This window comes from Rhineura floridana, chromosome 7, assembly GCF_030035675.1.
Source record: "Rhineura floridana isolate rRhiFlo1 chromosome 7, rRhiFlo1.hap2, whole genome shotgun sequence".
Classification (NCBI taxonomy): domain Eukaryota; kingdom Metazoa; phylum Chordata; class Lepidosauria; order Squamata; family Rhineuridae; genus Rhineura; species Rhineura floridana.
The window spans coordinates 121,961,543-121,976,423 of NC_084486.1; the positions used below are offsets into that span (position 1 = coordinate 121,961,543).

The 14,881-nt window shown below is 43.2% G+C and overlaps 1 protein-coding gene across 2 annotated transcripts in view; it reads left to right on the plus strand.

Annotated features, from left to right (window-relative positions):
- MME (membrane metalloendopeptidase) overlaps positions 1 to 14,881 on the plus strand; it is a 102,714-nt gene that overhangs the window by 57,876 nt on the left and 29,957 nt on the right. For both annotated transcript variants that reach the window (XR_009764111.1, XM_061637097.1), the window contains exons 13-15: positions 2,352 to 2,480; positions 6,277 to 6,375; positions 9,906 to 9,986. Coding sequence is in view for 1 of the 2 variants with exons in the window: in XM_061637097.1 (XP_061493081.1) it covers positions 2,352 to 2,480; positions 6,277 to 6,375; positions 9,906 to 9,986 (309 nt within the window). In the remaining variant the exon portion in view is untranslated. The remainder of the gene's footprint in view (positions 1 to 2,351; positions 2,481 to 6,276; positions 6,376 to 9,905; positions 9,987 to 14,881) is intronic.

Consider the following 14,881-nt stretch of genomic DNA (forward strand, 5'->3'; position numbering starts at 1 on the left):
TCTCAGTACAGGCCACATCCATACGGTGGGATTCCATTATGATCAATGTAGGTGTTTTGACATGCGCAGACTGTTGGCCGCACATGCTCATAAAGTAGGCTTTCCCCCACCCACCCAACCTTTGGGCACCATGCGTTAGTGGTGGCTGCGGCAGCAGAATGCAGCACTTTGCCACACTCTTCATGTGCTGGACCTGGAATCACTGTGTATTTAAACAGCAGTCAGCAATAAAATCACAAATAGTCCCTTACCTTGTTTCAAGGCTTGTAGGAAAATCAAGCTCTGAAGAATGTTTTTTTTAATAGCAGACTGATGTGGTAGGAGATATTGGTACCGTCATGGATATTGTGGGTTGCAGCTGAAAAAAAAATGAATTGATTTGTGTGTGTATTTTAAATAAATAAATAAATGGAGAATAAAATCTGCATTCCAAAAGATAACCAGGAAATCCTCTATGCTGCCATCCCCCCAGAGGCAGCTTCTTTCTGAAGTCAGAATAACTTTGAATTTCCCCATCTGTTATGACACACTTTTCAAAATGTAAAGCAAGACAACCGCTGTGGTGGACTGTGAAACTAGGAACTCTGGTTCCCAGAGGAGTGCTTTGATATTTACTAAGGCTCCTGTGTTACATTTCTCTATCGCAACGTATTTCTTAAGCCTAGGCTTCTTCTCACCGCCTGCAACAAGGTCACTGAAGATAGAGTCTGCACAGCCCAAGGGTCCTGTTTTCCTCGCAGGCAATGGAGAGCAAGTAAAACAGTACTAAGTTTCCATGAGGAGTCTTCTAGCTGTAAAGGTTTGCACGCAGAGCTGTGAAACTGACTGGGAGTTCTTTCCTCAGGGGAGAGATGTGATATTATTCAGTATGGCATCTCTCCCTTGCAAGCCAGCTCATCAGTAAATTCCACCATCTGCCTGTGCTCACTTCTGGAGTTTAGCGTTTAAGACCAAGTTCTGCACCGGTGGTGGCTGGTGGCTCCATGTCAGTGGGGCAGTGCATTCCGCTATGGGTTTTTGTCTAAACTTTCAAGGAGCTGTCCAAGGTTCTGAAGCCACCAGCCACCACTGTTCTGCTCCCTTCACGTCCTACAAGCTTTCTCATGGAACATAGAAACAGGACGCTGCCTTATACCAAGACAGACCATTGGTCCATCTAGCTCTGTATTGTTAACACTGACTGGCAATGGCTTTCATCCCTAACATTGTCCATGCTACCTAGGGTTGATGGGAGTTGGAATCCAGCAATACCACATTGGCTACCCCTGGTCTGGAATGACCGGCAGTAGCTTTCCAGGGTTTCAAACAGGGTATATTCCCAGCCTTACCTGGAGATGCTGAGGGGATTGGACCTGGGACCTGCTGCATGCAAAACAAGTGCTCTACTACAGAACTGTGTGTCTTCTTGCTTTCTTAAAGGACATAGAAGGAAAAGGAAGGAATTCCTGAAGCGTCGAAAGCAGTTTGTAAAGATCAAAGGGAAAACCAGCTGTTCTGCCAAGGCCTTGATCCCTTTGATTTTAATGGGGGCCATTCCTGGTAGGATGGAACCTTGAATGAATGATGGTCACATACAGGGCTCTTTTTATATTCCTTGGAAATTATGCATAAATCCAGAAGCAGCTCACTGGGTAGGGTGAAGCCACTACTCTAGCTTTCTGGCATGTGTGTCGCTGCTGTTGATTGGGAGTCAGAGGAGCAGCAACAAAGCAGCAGGGAAGGTGGCACAATGCAAATGCACTGGCATGGGTACCAGATTGGCTCCGCCAGTCCATCTGCACTTCACCCTTGCCCTTGCCCATCCTGGTAAACAACAGCGACCCACCTGCTGGGAAGCTTGTGTAGCATGTCTCTGCTCCACCTGGCAAGCTACTTTTGTTTAAACCAGTAAGACAGAAACACACACCTTCGTCCTGTTGAGCCAGATGCATTGCACCCTAGCCCCAGATCTTGTGCACTAAGTGTCCTCTCCTGCTGCATTTCCCGTTTTGAATTTTTATTTAAAAGAAACCTTAAGGGTAGCTGCAAAGAGTAGTGCCATCAAGCTCCATTCCACCCGCCATCTTAATTTGCCCAGAGCAAACTGTGGGACATGGGCTCAGTCTCTTAAGTATCTAGTAATGCTCCAGCACACTTCACACTTTCCAGGGTGTTGAAAACAAGAGCATTGGGGAGTTGCAAAAAGAAAGAGAAAAGATTCATGTGTACTCACCTAGCCTGTGTTCCTCATTAAATATATAATTTCACTTCCATTAGCACCAAGCTATTAACACTAATTAAAGGCACCCAGTGATGATAGGAAGCCTCTCCTCTTGCTTGCCACTAATATCTGTAATGCTTCTGTTCAACAGGTGCTCTATGGCACAAGCTCGGACCCTGCTACTTGGCGCCGTTGTGCAAACTATGTCAATGGCAATCTGGAGGATGCTGTGGGAAGGCTGTATGTAGCAGAAACATTTGCTGGAGACAGCAAACATGTGGTAACCTTCTTAGATCATTAACTTTTTTTTACTAGATGTTACTAGTAGAGGTTAGCTTTGGATTATTGTTGAGAATATCCAGTGGCTGCTTAGTAACGACAACAGACATTTGTCATCTGCTCAGAAGCATCCTGCTTTCTGCTGTATCTAATAAGGCTGAAAATGGGAGGACAGGAAATGTCCCATTGAGAGCAGGAATGACATGAGAGAGAAACATCCCAGGCTAGCATTGTCCCTAATCTCTTTGGACTGTTGTTTCTGCCATCTGCAGTGCAGAAAAACTGGACTCATGATGGACAATAGCAACAGATGTGCATTTGAGCAGTGGTCCATGCCGATATGCATTTAGTCCTACCTCAGTTCTAGGCCTGATTGGATACAGGATCATTAAATCATTTGGACATGAATGGGAATGGCATCATTGCAGTAGAACAGATAATTTGGCTAAATTGATACGTTAACAAACATAATTGAGCAACAGATTGTTCCATTCCTTCTACTAAAGTTCCTGATCCCCTAATTCTATAGTAGGGGTGGGAAACCCCGGGGGCCAAATACACCCCTCAGCCTTTCTGTCTGGCCCTTGGGACCCTCCCCAGACCACAGCCTCTCTCCTCAGGCCATGCCCCCCACCAGCCCTGTGTTGCTTCACACTCTCCGTGAGTGTTTCCACCTGGCTGGAATGTGCCCTTGAACTCCGATGACAACCGTTGCTTCCCTGGAGAGAGAACAGAGAGGGCTCTGCAAGTGTGCCTAGAAACTAGTCTGCTCTACCACGTTAAAAAGTGTGCATCCATTCCTCCAGCTAGTTTTGCCTCTGGCCCCACCCATCACTGGGGTTTATCCCCGGAATGTTGCACAGAAAGGAATGCGGTCCTTGGTCTGAAAAAGATTCCCCACCCCTGTCCTATAAAGATATGTAGTAGCAATCTCAGAAAACAGCTGTCTGCAGTGGCATTCTAACACAGGCAAGTGGAATGTGCCCATCCTGCTCCACAGCCTATCAGTCACATTCCTTTTGCTGCAAATTCTCAATACATCAGGCCCCTGGGCTGGAGAAATGTTGTTGCTTCCATGGTAGACTAAGGCTGCAATCCTAACCCCACTTACCAGGGGGTACGCTCCATTGAATTCAATAGGACTTACTTCTGAGTAGACATGCTCTGTAAGGCTCTAAAAAGGGGGAATCTCCTCTCAAGCCCCACACAATTGCACCCTTCCAGTTCAGAGAAAGCAAGCTGTGTTTGCCCAGGTGAGATCAATAGGGAACGATAATGGCAATGAGTTTAATTCCACTGATTTCATAGGATTTAAGTGTGACTAGCTTTCTCTGAATTGGGAGCTATCCTGTCCACCTGTGTCTATGCGACATAATGGAACTGAGGGCTCCAAGGAGCCATGTTGGTGAGGTATACATTTTATAACGAAAACATTTTGCACAACTACTGACTCACCTCTGGAGATAATAACAGAGGCTATTTCAGTGGCAACAACACATGTTGCAAATCTGGCACAGTGTTGCGACTCAGTCTGCTATGGCAGTGATTGTTGTAGCAACACAAAATACTTCAAACTTTTCTTTTCTTTTTTGCTAGCACAATGAGAAATGAGAATGTTTTAACAGATCCACTATCTGTTTGGCACCCAGTAGTGGAGAAACTCTAATGCCAAAACCCGGAATGAAACTTTACATCTTATACACTGGGCTTTTGAAAAGCAGGCTTAAGAAGCTGGAAGAAACATCTTTTGGCAGTCAGGCTGATGATTGGATTATGTAGCTCTTCCTGGGCAATAAAGCCAAGTTATTAGCTAATTATGAAGATTAGAAGTCCTTGTGTTCTGTAGAGTGAAGGTGCTAAACAACAGTAGATTAAATAGATTTTAAATGGAAGGAAACTCAATTTAAAAAGGGGGAGGGGAGACTGTGTATCAACTTAAACATAGTTTATTGATTCCACCCATTGTTGTAAAATAGATTTTACAGTGCATTTCCAAATACGATTTCACTTTTTTTTTTCCTAATGCTTTTGAAACAAGCCATTGTGGTTTGTAGCCCTCTGTATATGAGCAATGACCATCAAGAAACATGCTAATAAGGATAATGTATCCCAGTCCGACCATAAGCCCTCAGCCAATCCCAATTGCCCTGGATCTGTAAATCCACGAAAGGAGTAATGTTTTACATAGCCCTGTCTTCTTCCTGTTGAACAGATAGTCAATGGGAGATGGGAAGTTTACTCTAGCAAATGAAGGGCAGGGAGTCTCCATAAACAGAGCAGTGGTATGGCCATCTGGTGCTGCACCCATGAGTTTGTGGTTGGAACCATGGGCTGCTTGACACAGGCCATTTCTCCTCCACCCAGCTTGTGGTGCATATATTGGGGATTGACTGCATTCAGATTGTTTCCTTGCCAGACTGGGTGTTACATATATGTGTCTTATCTTCTCTAATTTCAGCAACCAACTTGCTAGTCAAATGACAAGCCGGAGACTGGAATCTAACCTTGGGCCCACACACACCTAGTAGGAGACAAACCATAAGGAATATAAACATGTACATACCCATTTGACAGCATAAATACATGTGTACCCTGTGTTCAATAAGCAGCAGACAGAGGGTCATATCCATGGGGAAGCATATCTTATTATCAAATTGGCACATGGTGTAGTGTCCCCTGGTCTACCATCTAAATTAGAAGGAACCCACCCAGGAAGGATTGATCATTCAATTTCCACAAAGGAGCCTTTGAATGTACCTTGGAATGAAACTAGATGTGGCGTTAATTACATGGATGCATATTTTTGCTTCCCTTGAAACGGCTATAAGAACATAGGAAGCTGCCTTACAATGAGCCAGACCATTGGTCCATCTAGCTCCATATTGTCTACACCCAGAGCAGCCAACATGATGCCCTCCAGATGTTGTCAGACTATAACTCCCATCATCCCAGACCATTGGCCATGCTGACTAGAGCTGATGGGAGTTGGAATCCCATAACATCTGGAAAGCACCAAGGCGGCTACCCTGGCTGTACACTGACTGGCAGCAGCTCTCTAGGATTTCAGACAGGAGGCATTCCCAGCCCTACTTGGAGATGTTGTAGATTTTATTTTATTTATTTATTAGATTTATATCCCACCCTTTCTCCCAGAAGGAGCAGGATTGAACCTGGGATCTTCTGCATGCAAAGTGGACATTCAACCATTGAGCTATGGCCTTACTAAATATAAATGGTAGCATCGGAAAGGTGGTTCTTGTCAGGACCATAGCAGGGAATGAAAGACCACCTCCTATAGTACTAAGGCTCTTCAGGCTTCCCTTTGTGGCTCCTGTTTATGTAACAAAAACTTGCACAATAATTGCATTCATGCACATCACATCCAGTTTGGCTCAAAGCTAGAAACTGGTTTAACAGTCTTTCCTTGTCATCAGAGGACCATAGAATCTGAAGTTCTTTGAGGGAGAGGCTAGGACCATGAATTCCCAGGATTCTCTGGTGAAAAGTATTGTCAATTGAACTGATATTTAAGCAAAAATAAGCCTGTACCATAAATATATCTTTACATTTTCATTTGAAGGCATGGAACAAAGCAAAGGTAATTATTAGAATCACTCGTATCCTTGAAAACATTGGCTTTGAAATGATTTCAACCTGTAAACGTAAAAATTATCATTCTATTTTGAAAACAAAGCCTGATGCTTCTATCAGTGGCAACTGGGATGTAACATGGCAGAATGTGACCTATGTATGATTAGAATTGGATGGTTTGATCTTATTGTACGGTATATCCCCAGGTGCAAGACATGATCACACAAATCCGTGACATTTTTATAAAAATTCTGGATGAACTAAATTGGATGGATGCAGAAACAAAAAAGAAAGCAGAAGAAAAGGCAAGTGGGTTTTTTTAAAGAGAGATTTTGTAATTTGGAGGCAAATAAAGGCCTGTTACTTTTTTATCCAAATTCTGAACAGAATAGCAGAAATTATTTGTTGCAAAGAATCATTTGTGAGGAATGAAACAGATGCAACATTATTCAGATGTAACCTCCGGGCTAGATTACTGTAATGCGCTCTATGTGGGGCTGCCCTTGAGGTTGGTCCGGAAGTTGCAGCTGGTGCAAAATTTGGCGGCGAGACTGCTCACTTGGGCAGGGTATCACCAACATGTCACCCCGCTGCTGAAAAATTGCACTGGCTCTCCATTACCTACCAGGCCAAGTTCAAGGTTCTAGTTTTGGTGTACAAAGCTTGGGACCAGGATACCTGAAAGACCGTCTTATCCCTTATAAACCCAGTTGATCACTGCGCTCTGCAGGTGAGGGCCTCCTGCAGATACCATCTTATCAGGAGGTCCGTTCTGCACAACATAGGAAACAGACCTTTACTGTGGCAGCACCTACCCTGTGGAATTCCCTTCCCTTAAATATTAGACAGGCGCCATCTCTTTTATCTTTTCTTCGCCTATTGAAGACCTCCCGCTTTCAACAAGCTTTTTAAGTTGAGACCTTATCCCAGTCTGCATCTGTGTTGGAATTGCTTTTTAATATGTTTTTAAAACTTTTTTTAAAAAAACCAATGTTTTTTACCTTTTTTTAAAAAAGTCTTGAAAGCTTTTTAAAAAAATGTTTTTAAAGATGTTTTGTTTTAATGTATTTTAAAGTCTGTTTTTATGATGTTTTAAAGTGTTTTAGTGCTTTTGTTTGCTGCCCTGGGCCCCTGCTGGGAAGAAGGGCGGATATCAATCAATCAATCAATCAATCAATCAATCATTAACATAACATATGGGCTTATTTGGTGATCATAGAAACATATGGAGCTGCCCTACACTGAGCCAGACTATTGACCCATCTAGCTCAGTACTGTCTGCATTGACTGGGGGTAGCTTTCCAGAGTTCCTACCTGGAGATGCCGTGGATTAAACCTGGGACCTTCTGTATGGAAAGTCAATGTTCTACCACTAAGCCAACGTTTGCTACCAGACAGTAACTGGTAACCATTCACTCTTGAGGCAGGGAACTAAGGACAGCATGTCCTTTGTCTCTGTTCAGCTGCTTTCTCCGGGGGGAGGGGTTTGTAAAATGCAACATATATCCTAGGAGGGACTTTAAATGAATAGAGGTATCCCATGATTAAGGTGTTGGACTACGACCTGGGAGACCAGGATTTGAATCCCCACACAGCCATGAAGCTCACTGGGTGACCTTGGGCCAGTCACTGCCTCTCAGCCTCAGAGGAAGGCAATGGTAAACCACTTCTGAATACTGCTTACCATAAAGCCCTATTCATAGGGTTGCCATAATTTATTTATTTATTTATTTTATTATACTTGTATACCGCCCCATAGCCGAAGCTCTCTGGGCGGTTTACAGTAACTAAAAACATTAAAACAAATACAATTTAAAACAGATCTTATAAAAACAATTTAAAACACAATTTAAAAATTTAAACAGTATAAAACACATGCTAAAATGCCTGGAAGAAGAGGAAAGTCTTGACCTGGCGCCGGGAAGATAACAGTGTTGGCGCCAGGCGCACCTCGTCACACAGATTATTCCATAATTTGGGGGCCACCACTGAGAAGGCCCTCTCCTTTGTTGCCAGACTCCCAGCTTCCCTTGGAGTAGGCACCCAGAGGAAGGCCTTTGATCTTGAACATAGTGTACGGGTGGGTTTGTATCGGGAGAGGCGTTCCATCAGGTATTGTGGTCCCAAGCCGTGTAAGGCTTTATAGGTCAAAACCGGCACCTTGAATCGAGCTCGGAAACATAAAGGCAGCCAGTGCAAGTGGGCCAGAATCGGTTTTATATGTTCGGACCGTCTGGTCCCTGTTACCAATCTGGCCGCTGCATTTTGCATAAGCTGCAGTTTCTGAACCATCTTCAAAGGCAGCGCCACGTAGAGCGCATTACAGTAATCTAATTTGGAGGTTACCCGAGCATGGACAACTGAAGGCAGGTTATCCCTGTCCAGATAGGGATGTAGTTGGGCCACCAACCAAAGTTGGTAGAAGGCACTCCGTGCCACCAAGGCTACCTGAGCCTCAAGTGACAGAGATGATTCTAGGAGAACCCCCAAGCTACAAACCTGCTCTTTCAGGGGGAGTGCAACCCCATCCAGGACAGGTTGGACATCCACCATCTGGAATTGACTTGAAGGCATTCCATTTCCATTTTTCCAGGAGATCTAGGCTCTGTCATTTTAAAAATAGCTCACTGGTACCACATGCTCTACCAGTATAAATAGTGACATTCAGTCCCCTGTGTTAAAGTATCAGTAAAATGATCTCAGGGCTGTGAAAGACCTCTCTGCCTGAGAACTTGGAGCACTGTTGCAAGTTGAGGTAGATGATGCCTGCTGAGCATTCAGGCACCATTATGTTTTCAGATTAATTATGGGGAAAATAGGGTATCAAGCCACTCATTCAACCCAGTATTGTCAACCCTGAATGGGAGCAGCTCTCCATTGCTAAATTGCTCCTTATTTTGAAAGGCATTAATACAGCTGGAGGTAGCATGCATACCTGTTATTTGGCTTCAGCATCAGTTACATGAGCAAACACAAAAAGCATGAGCAACTCATGTTTTTAGTATTATTTGTTATTAACATCCAAAGTAGACACCTTTTCTCTAAATGGAGATACAAGACCTATTTGTGAGTCAAGAGCCCATATATTTTCCTTGAGGGTACATGTTCAAGTCTCCCATTTAAACAGGACTGATATGTGCAAATCTTGGTGTTACCTGTATCGGTGAATATAAGTACCAAGCAAAAGTACAAGGCCGGTGTGTTAGGTGGTCCTAAACCCTAAAGGATTATAACTTGATGTAGCCAAAAGAAGTACTTCTATTTTCTAACAATTTTAGCATGTGATATTTAGACACATATTTATCTACTTTCTATGCAGAAGATCCCAGATTCAGTCCCCAGCATCTCCAGGGAGGGCTGGGGAAAATGCTGGTGCGATACCTTGGAGAGCCGCTACCGGTCAGTGTAGTCAATACTGAAGTAGATGGACCATTGGTCTGACAAAATATATGGCAGCTTCCTGTGTTCCTATAATCTATCCTGCTCAAATAAAAAGGTTAACATTGCCTGAATTGTGCCAATTAAGTGTGTGTGCGTGAGAGAGAGAGAGAGAGAGAGAGAGAGATGTCAGCTGAACTGACTGTGCTGTTAAATTTGCTGTTGGATTTATATATTAGAAGCGTCATAAAAAATGTCAAGGAGGACTTGAATTTCCTACTGCTTCTAAGACTTTCAAAACTGATAACATATAGAGAGTATCAGTTGCCCAGATTGGTTCTAATTTTCAAAACCTGGAAAAGTAGAATGCAAAGCTTGTGGGTGAATAGTGGCCAAACCTACAATGTTTGAATGTACAGTTTAACTCCAATTCACTGGTGACATGGTTTATTTTTAGGCTGTAGCAATCAAAGAAAGGATCGGCTACCCTGATGAGATCATGACAGATACTAATAAGCTGAATCAGGAATATAAAGATGTAAGTACATATGAAAACATCTTGTAAACAACAGGAAGTGTTTAAGATATAAATGGTAGCAGGTACTGAGTATCTACACTGGAGGGATAAGTGACAAGCCTCATTTGCTGCAGACCCATACAGAAGTTCTCCTGTGCCAGCCCCACTGAAAATCTCTTATACAATTCCTATTCATTTCAGTGAAATTCATGCAAGAAGGGCTTCCCAGTACAGGATTTTACATGTGATGCATCATCCTGTGCCCACACAGAACTCTTATTTCTGGCCATCGTGTGTTGGGAGTAGGGCTGTTCACTGTATTTATACAAATCACAAATAACAAACCAAATAGGGCCTATTCAGGCCTATTTGTATCCTGTCCAAATCAGGTTGAAGCAGCTACAAATCTCTACAGAGACCCCATCTGCACTATACATTTAAAGCAGTATCATACCACTTTAAACAGACACGGCTTCCCCCAAAGAATCCTGGGAAATGTAGTTTGCTAAGGGTGCTGAGAGCTGTGAGGGGGCATTCCTGTTTCCTTCACAGAGTTACAATTCCCAGAGTTCCCTGGGAAGAGGGGCTGATTGTTAAACCATGCTGGCAATTACGCTTTGGACAGCCATGAGTGTTTAAAGTGGTATGATACCGCTTTAAATGTATAGTGCAGATGGGGCCTGAGCTCAGTCTTACCCACTCACTCCCCTCTCCTCTCCTGGCACGGTTGTAAGGAGGAGTTCAGATGCTTTTGCTTAACCACCAAGTTGTGTTTAATATTAACTATGGTCAAACCACATGTTGTGAAGCTTGCTTGTTTGCCCTCATCCAAAAGAATCACACTGGCTGTCCTTGGGGTATGTTTGTAGCCCAATGAGAGTTCCAATGGAAGGATGGGGTAACTTTGTCTTCCAGATATCTTTTTTTTTAGTGTGTTGTCAGCACAAGTGTGTTTGACAATACCAAAACAATGTGAGCCAAAAAACAGTTATTCAGAGGAGGCAGGATTTTTTATGAGCAGTATAAGTTAACCCCTTCCCCATGCTTATTGAGTACAACAGAATTTCTGGGGTAGATTTGGACCCCCTGTGGTTTTTTGTTTCCAGAAGGAAAATGCTAAGTGGTAACTGGCTAAAATCTGGGGGTATTGTACAGCATAAGAGTTGTGGCAATGTCCTAGAAGGACATCCTTTATGTGTAAATTACACAATGAAAAGTGCACCTGGGCTCTATGCATACCACAAAAGCCAGCATGAGGGAAGTCATCGTTAACATTTACCATATTTTAGGGTTTGGACAAAACACAAGATTGGTGTGCTTTCACATCATGGCTTCATTGACATGTTTTTCCCATTTCCCCTCAATGAGAAAAATGTGTGTTACCTATCTTATGTTTCCCTTGCACAAAGGATTTGAGTATGGAGGACACTGGGCTTGACAAAGATGTTTTAGTCAACTATTTTTTGTCTCCTTATCCCTCAAACCCCCTTATTTCTCCTTATACATTGGCAGTCCTGGTTCTTTTAGGACCTACCAAGGGATTTTTCAGTAGTAACCAAGAGTTTAATCCAACAAAGTAATTGTGATCGTGGAATGACTTCAGCTAGCGCAAGAGAACTTGCTCTCGCTCTCCTCTTGCATCACTCTCCGCACCATCATCCCCAGCAAATCTGCTTCCCCAACCCTCCTGAACAGATTTGGAGGGACATGCAGGGAGAGAAGAGGGAGGGGAAGTTCTGCTGCTCAAATGGAAGTCATTCTGTGAGCACAATGACTTCACTGGATGGCAACTCCAAATCTCCATTTAGTAATCCCAACCTATGGCTGTTATAGAGTGACTCCTATGATGGTAAAGGTACCTCCAGTAGAAAATAGTACTTCTATGAAAGAAAAGCATGTAATTTGTTTCTGGGATTAATGGAGAAGAAAAAATGGAATGAAAGAGGATGAATGCGTATTTCAAATGATTTTCTGGTAAATAACAGAGCTAATGATCTGAGATGTGCAGATCTGTCGGATAGCTTGTGGCCTTGGGCTGAATTGCTACCATATTAATTATATTGCGTATGCCCCATTACCTCACTTTGCCCTTCATTTGTCAACTTATTTAGCATACCTGCACATCATTTAGTTGAACAGCAGCTCAGCATTCTCTCCCTGGGTTGTTGTGAGGATTGCAGAAAGCACCAAGAATTCTGAACATTATTCAGATTGCAAAATATGAAAGCCTAGAAGAGACTTTCCAGAAATATGTAGAGAGAAACCTTGTCTCATAAACACTTCACATCTGAAATATCTGAAGGACTATTGCACAGAACATGGAGGAGGCTTGTTCTCTTGTCTCTCTAGAGGGCAGAACTAGAACTAATAGATGAAAATTGTAAGGAGGCAGATTTTTGCTAAACTTCAGGACAAACTTCCTAATGATGCAAGCTGTTTGACAGTAGAACAGACTGCTTCAGGACATGGTGGTGGGCTCTCTTTCTCTGAAGGATTTTAAGCAGAGGAAGGATGGCAATCTGTCAAGGTTGCTGTAGTCACATCCTTCATTGTAGATCGTGCACTGAGCTGACTGTTAGACAAGGTCAACAAGGTCCCCTCGAAGTCTAAAATTCTATGGGACTTATTCAGATAGGTCCTACTCAGAGCAGATCAATTGAAATGAATGAATCTCAGTTCATCATGTCTTTTAACTTCAATAGGTTTAAGCAGGACTAGCATTGAATACCACGCCTATGCATCTATGATAGATGCAGGAGTGGCTAAAATATTAATTCTTATTGCCAGTCCCTCAAATCTAGCAACTTCGGTTTCCAGCAGTCATTGAATATTGCAAAAACCTAGTTATGTCACATTGTTGTGTCTTGGGTAGGCATGTAGTAAGTAAATAGCTTCACAGATCGCACAGATCAGGGAAGGGAGGGATAGCAATGGAGGGGCTATCCTATCACTGTTACCATAAATGAACAGCAACCTCAGGTGCTGAGTTATGACAGCCACCTAGCCAAAAGGGGGCTATTGAGAAACAAAGAGGGAGATATCAGCATGATCAGGATAACCCCAAGGTTTGCAGATGTAAAAGAAAAACTAGTAAGGAAAAAAACACACTATGGACTAGCAGCTGAAATAGGAAAAAGCATGCTCAATGGCTTTAGAATATTGTCTGCTGGGGATGGGGGAAGAGAATGGAGTATCCTGAAAGAAGGTATCCCTGCCTGGCTAGAACAATGAACAGGAGCACTCCACACCACAACATATCTCCCTTGTAATCCAATGACAATCCTGCGGAGAAAGTAGGGATGGACAATCTGTCAGTTTCTGTTTCTCTTGGTTTCTCATTTTTCCAATCTTAAACTCAGTTCTCCACATTTCCACAGCAATTTATGTTTTTTTAAAGAAACTCATGAAAACTCATCAGCATTTGAGTGCAAATTCCTCCTAATAAATACATTTTTGTATGCAATTTTCCCTAACGTAATGCATTTTATTATTGTTATTGTTATTCCCACCTTTCCTTAAAAAAGAAGCCCAGGGCAGCAAATAGCAGGTGATAAAAATATAAAATCTTTAAAACATGTCAATATGTGCATTTTTATGCACTGTTTCCCTTAATATATGCATTTTTGCATACACTGTTTGGTTAGAGAACTGCATTGCAAAATCCAGAAAGGTATGAATTTTGGAGGATAGCTGTGTTTCAGTGCACATATTGGTTTGAGAAATAGCTTCTCAAATTGGGTTGCTTCTCCGGCATTGTAGAGCCCAGTTTGTGCCTTGGTTCCAGTGAGCTAAGGGCAATGAAACAGGCTGGATGACAACTAGAGCACAAGTGGTAAAAGACGTGCTGTGAGGCTGATCAGGCATGAGTAAAACATAACTGTGCCTACTGTGTGGCGGTGAAGGCGGCGAAGGAGGCCCACTTCTCTGCCACCATCACATCCTCAAGTAGCCATCCAGCAGAGCTTTTCCATATTGTCAGGGGTCTGTTGATACCAACTCCAGGAAATGGAGTTTTAGACCCATTGGAGGCCCACTGTGAATTGTTGGCAAGGCACTTTGAGGGTAAAGTTGCTCGCCTCCGTAGCAATCTTGATGTCGCATTCACATCTAGTATAGTCCCCGGTGAGGTGTCCAGTGCAATGTCTGATGCAACATCTTGGGATCAGTTTTAATTGATGCAGCCTGATGTGGATAAGGTGCTTGTGATGATGCAGCCAGCAACACGTCCTCTATACCCTTGCCCTTCTTGGCTTATTAAAGCTTGCTGAGGGGGTTTGACTGATCCAGGGTGTAGTCAATGTGTTGTTGTGGGAGGGAGTGGTTCCAGCCATCCTGAAAGAGGCGGTGATCTGACCAGTCCTGAAAAAGCCCACCCTGGACCCATTGGTTTGTGATAACTACCACCCGGTCACAAATATTCCCTTTTTGGAGAAGGTGATTGAGAGGGTTGTGGTGCAGCAATTGCAAGTACTCTTGGATGAAACAGATTATCTTGACCCATTCCAATCTGGGTTCAGGCCTGATTATAGGACTGAATCGGCCTCAGTTGCCCTGATAGATGACCTTTATTGGGAGAAGGACAGGGGGAGTGTAACCCTGTTGTTCTTATTTGATATCTCGGTGGCTTTTGATACTATTGGCCATGGTATCCTTCTGAACCAATGTCCCCGATGCTGTTCAATATCTATATGAAGCCCTTGGGAGCAATCATCAGGAGATTTGGGGTGAGGTGTCAGCAGTACGCTGATGATACCCAGCTCTATTTCTCTATAACATCTGAATCAGGAGAGGCTGTGCAAGCCCTGGGCTACTGCCTGGACTCGGTAGTGGACTTGATGAGGGCCAATAAATTGACTCTGAATCCTAGCAAGACAGAGGCGCTGTGGGTTGGTGGTTCTCAAGTTCAAATAATTTGT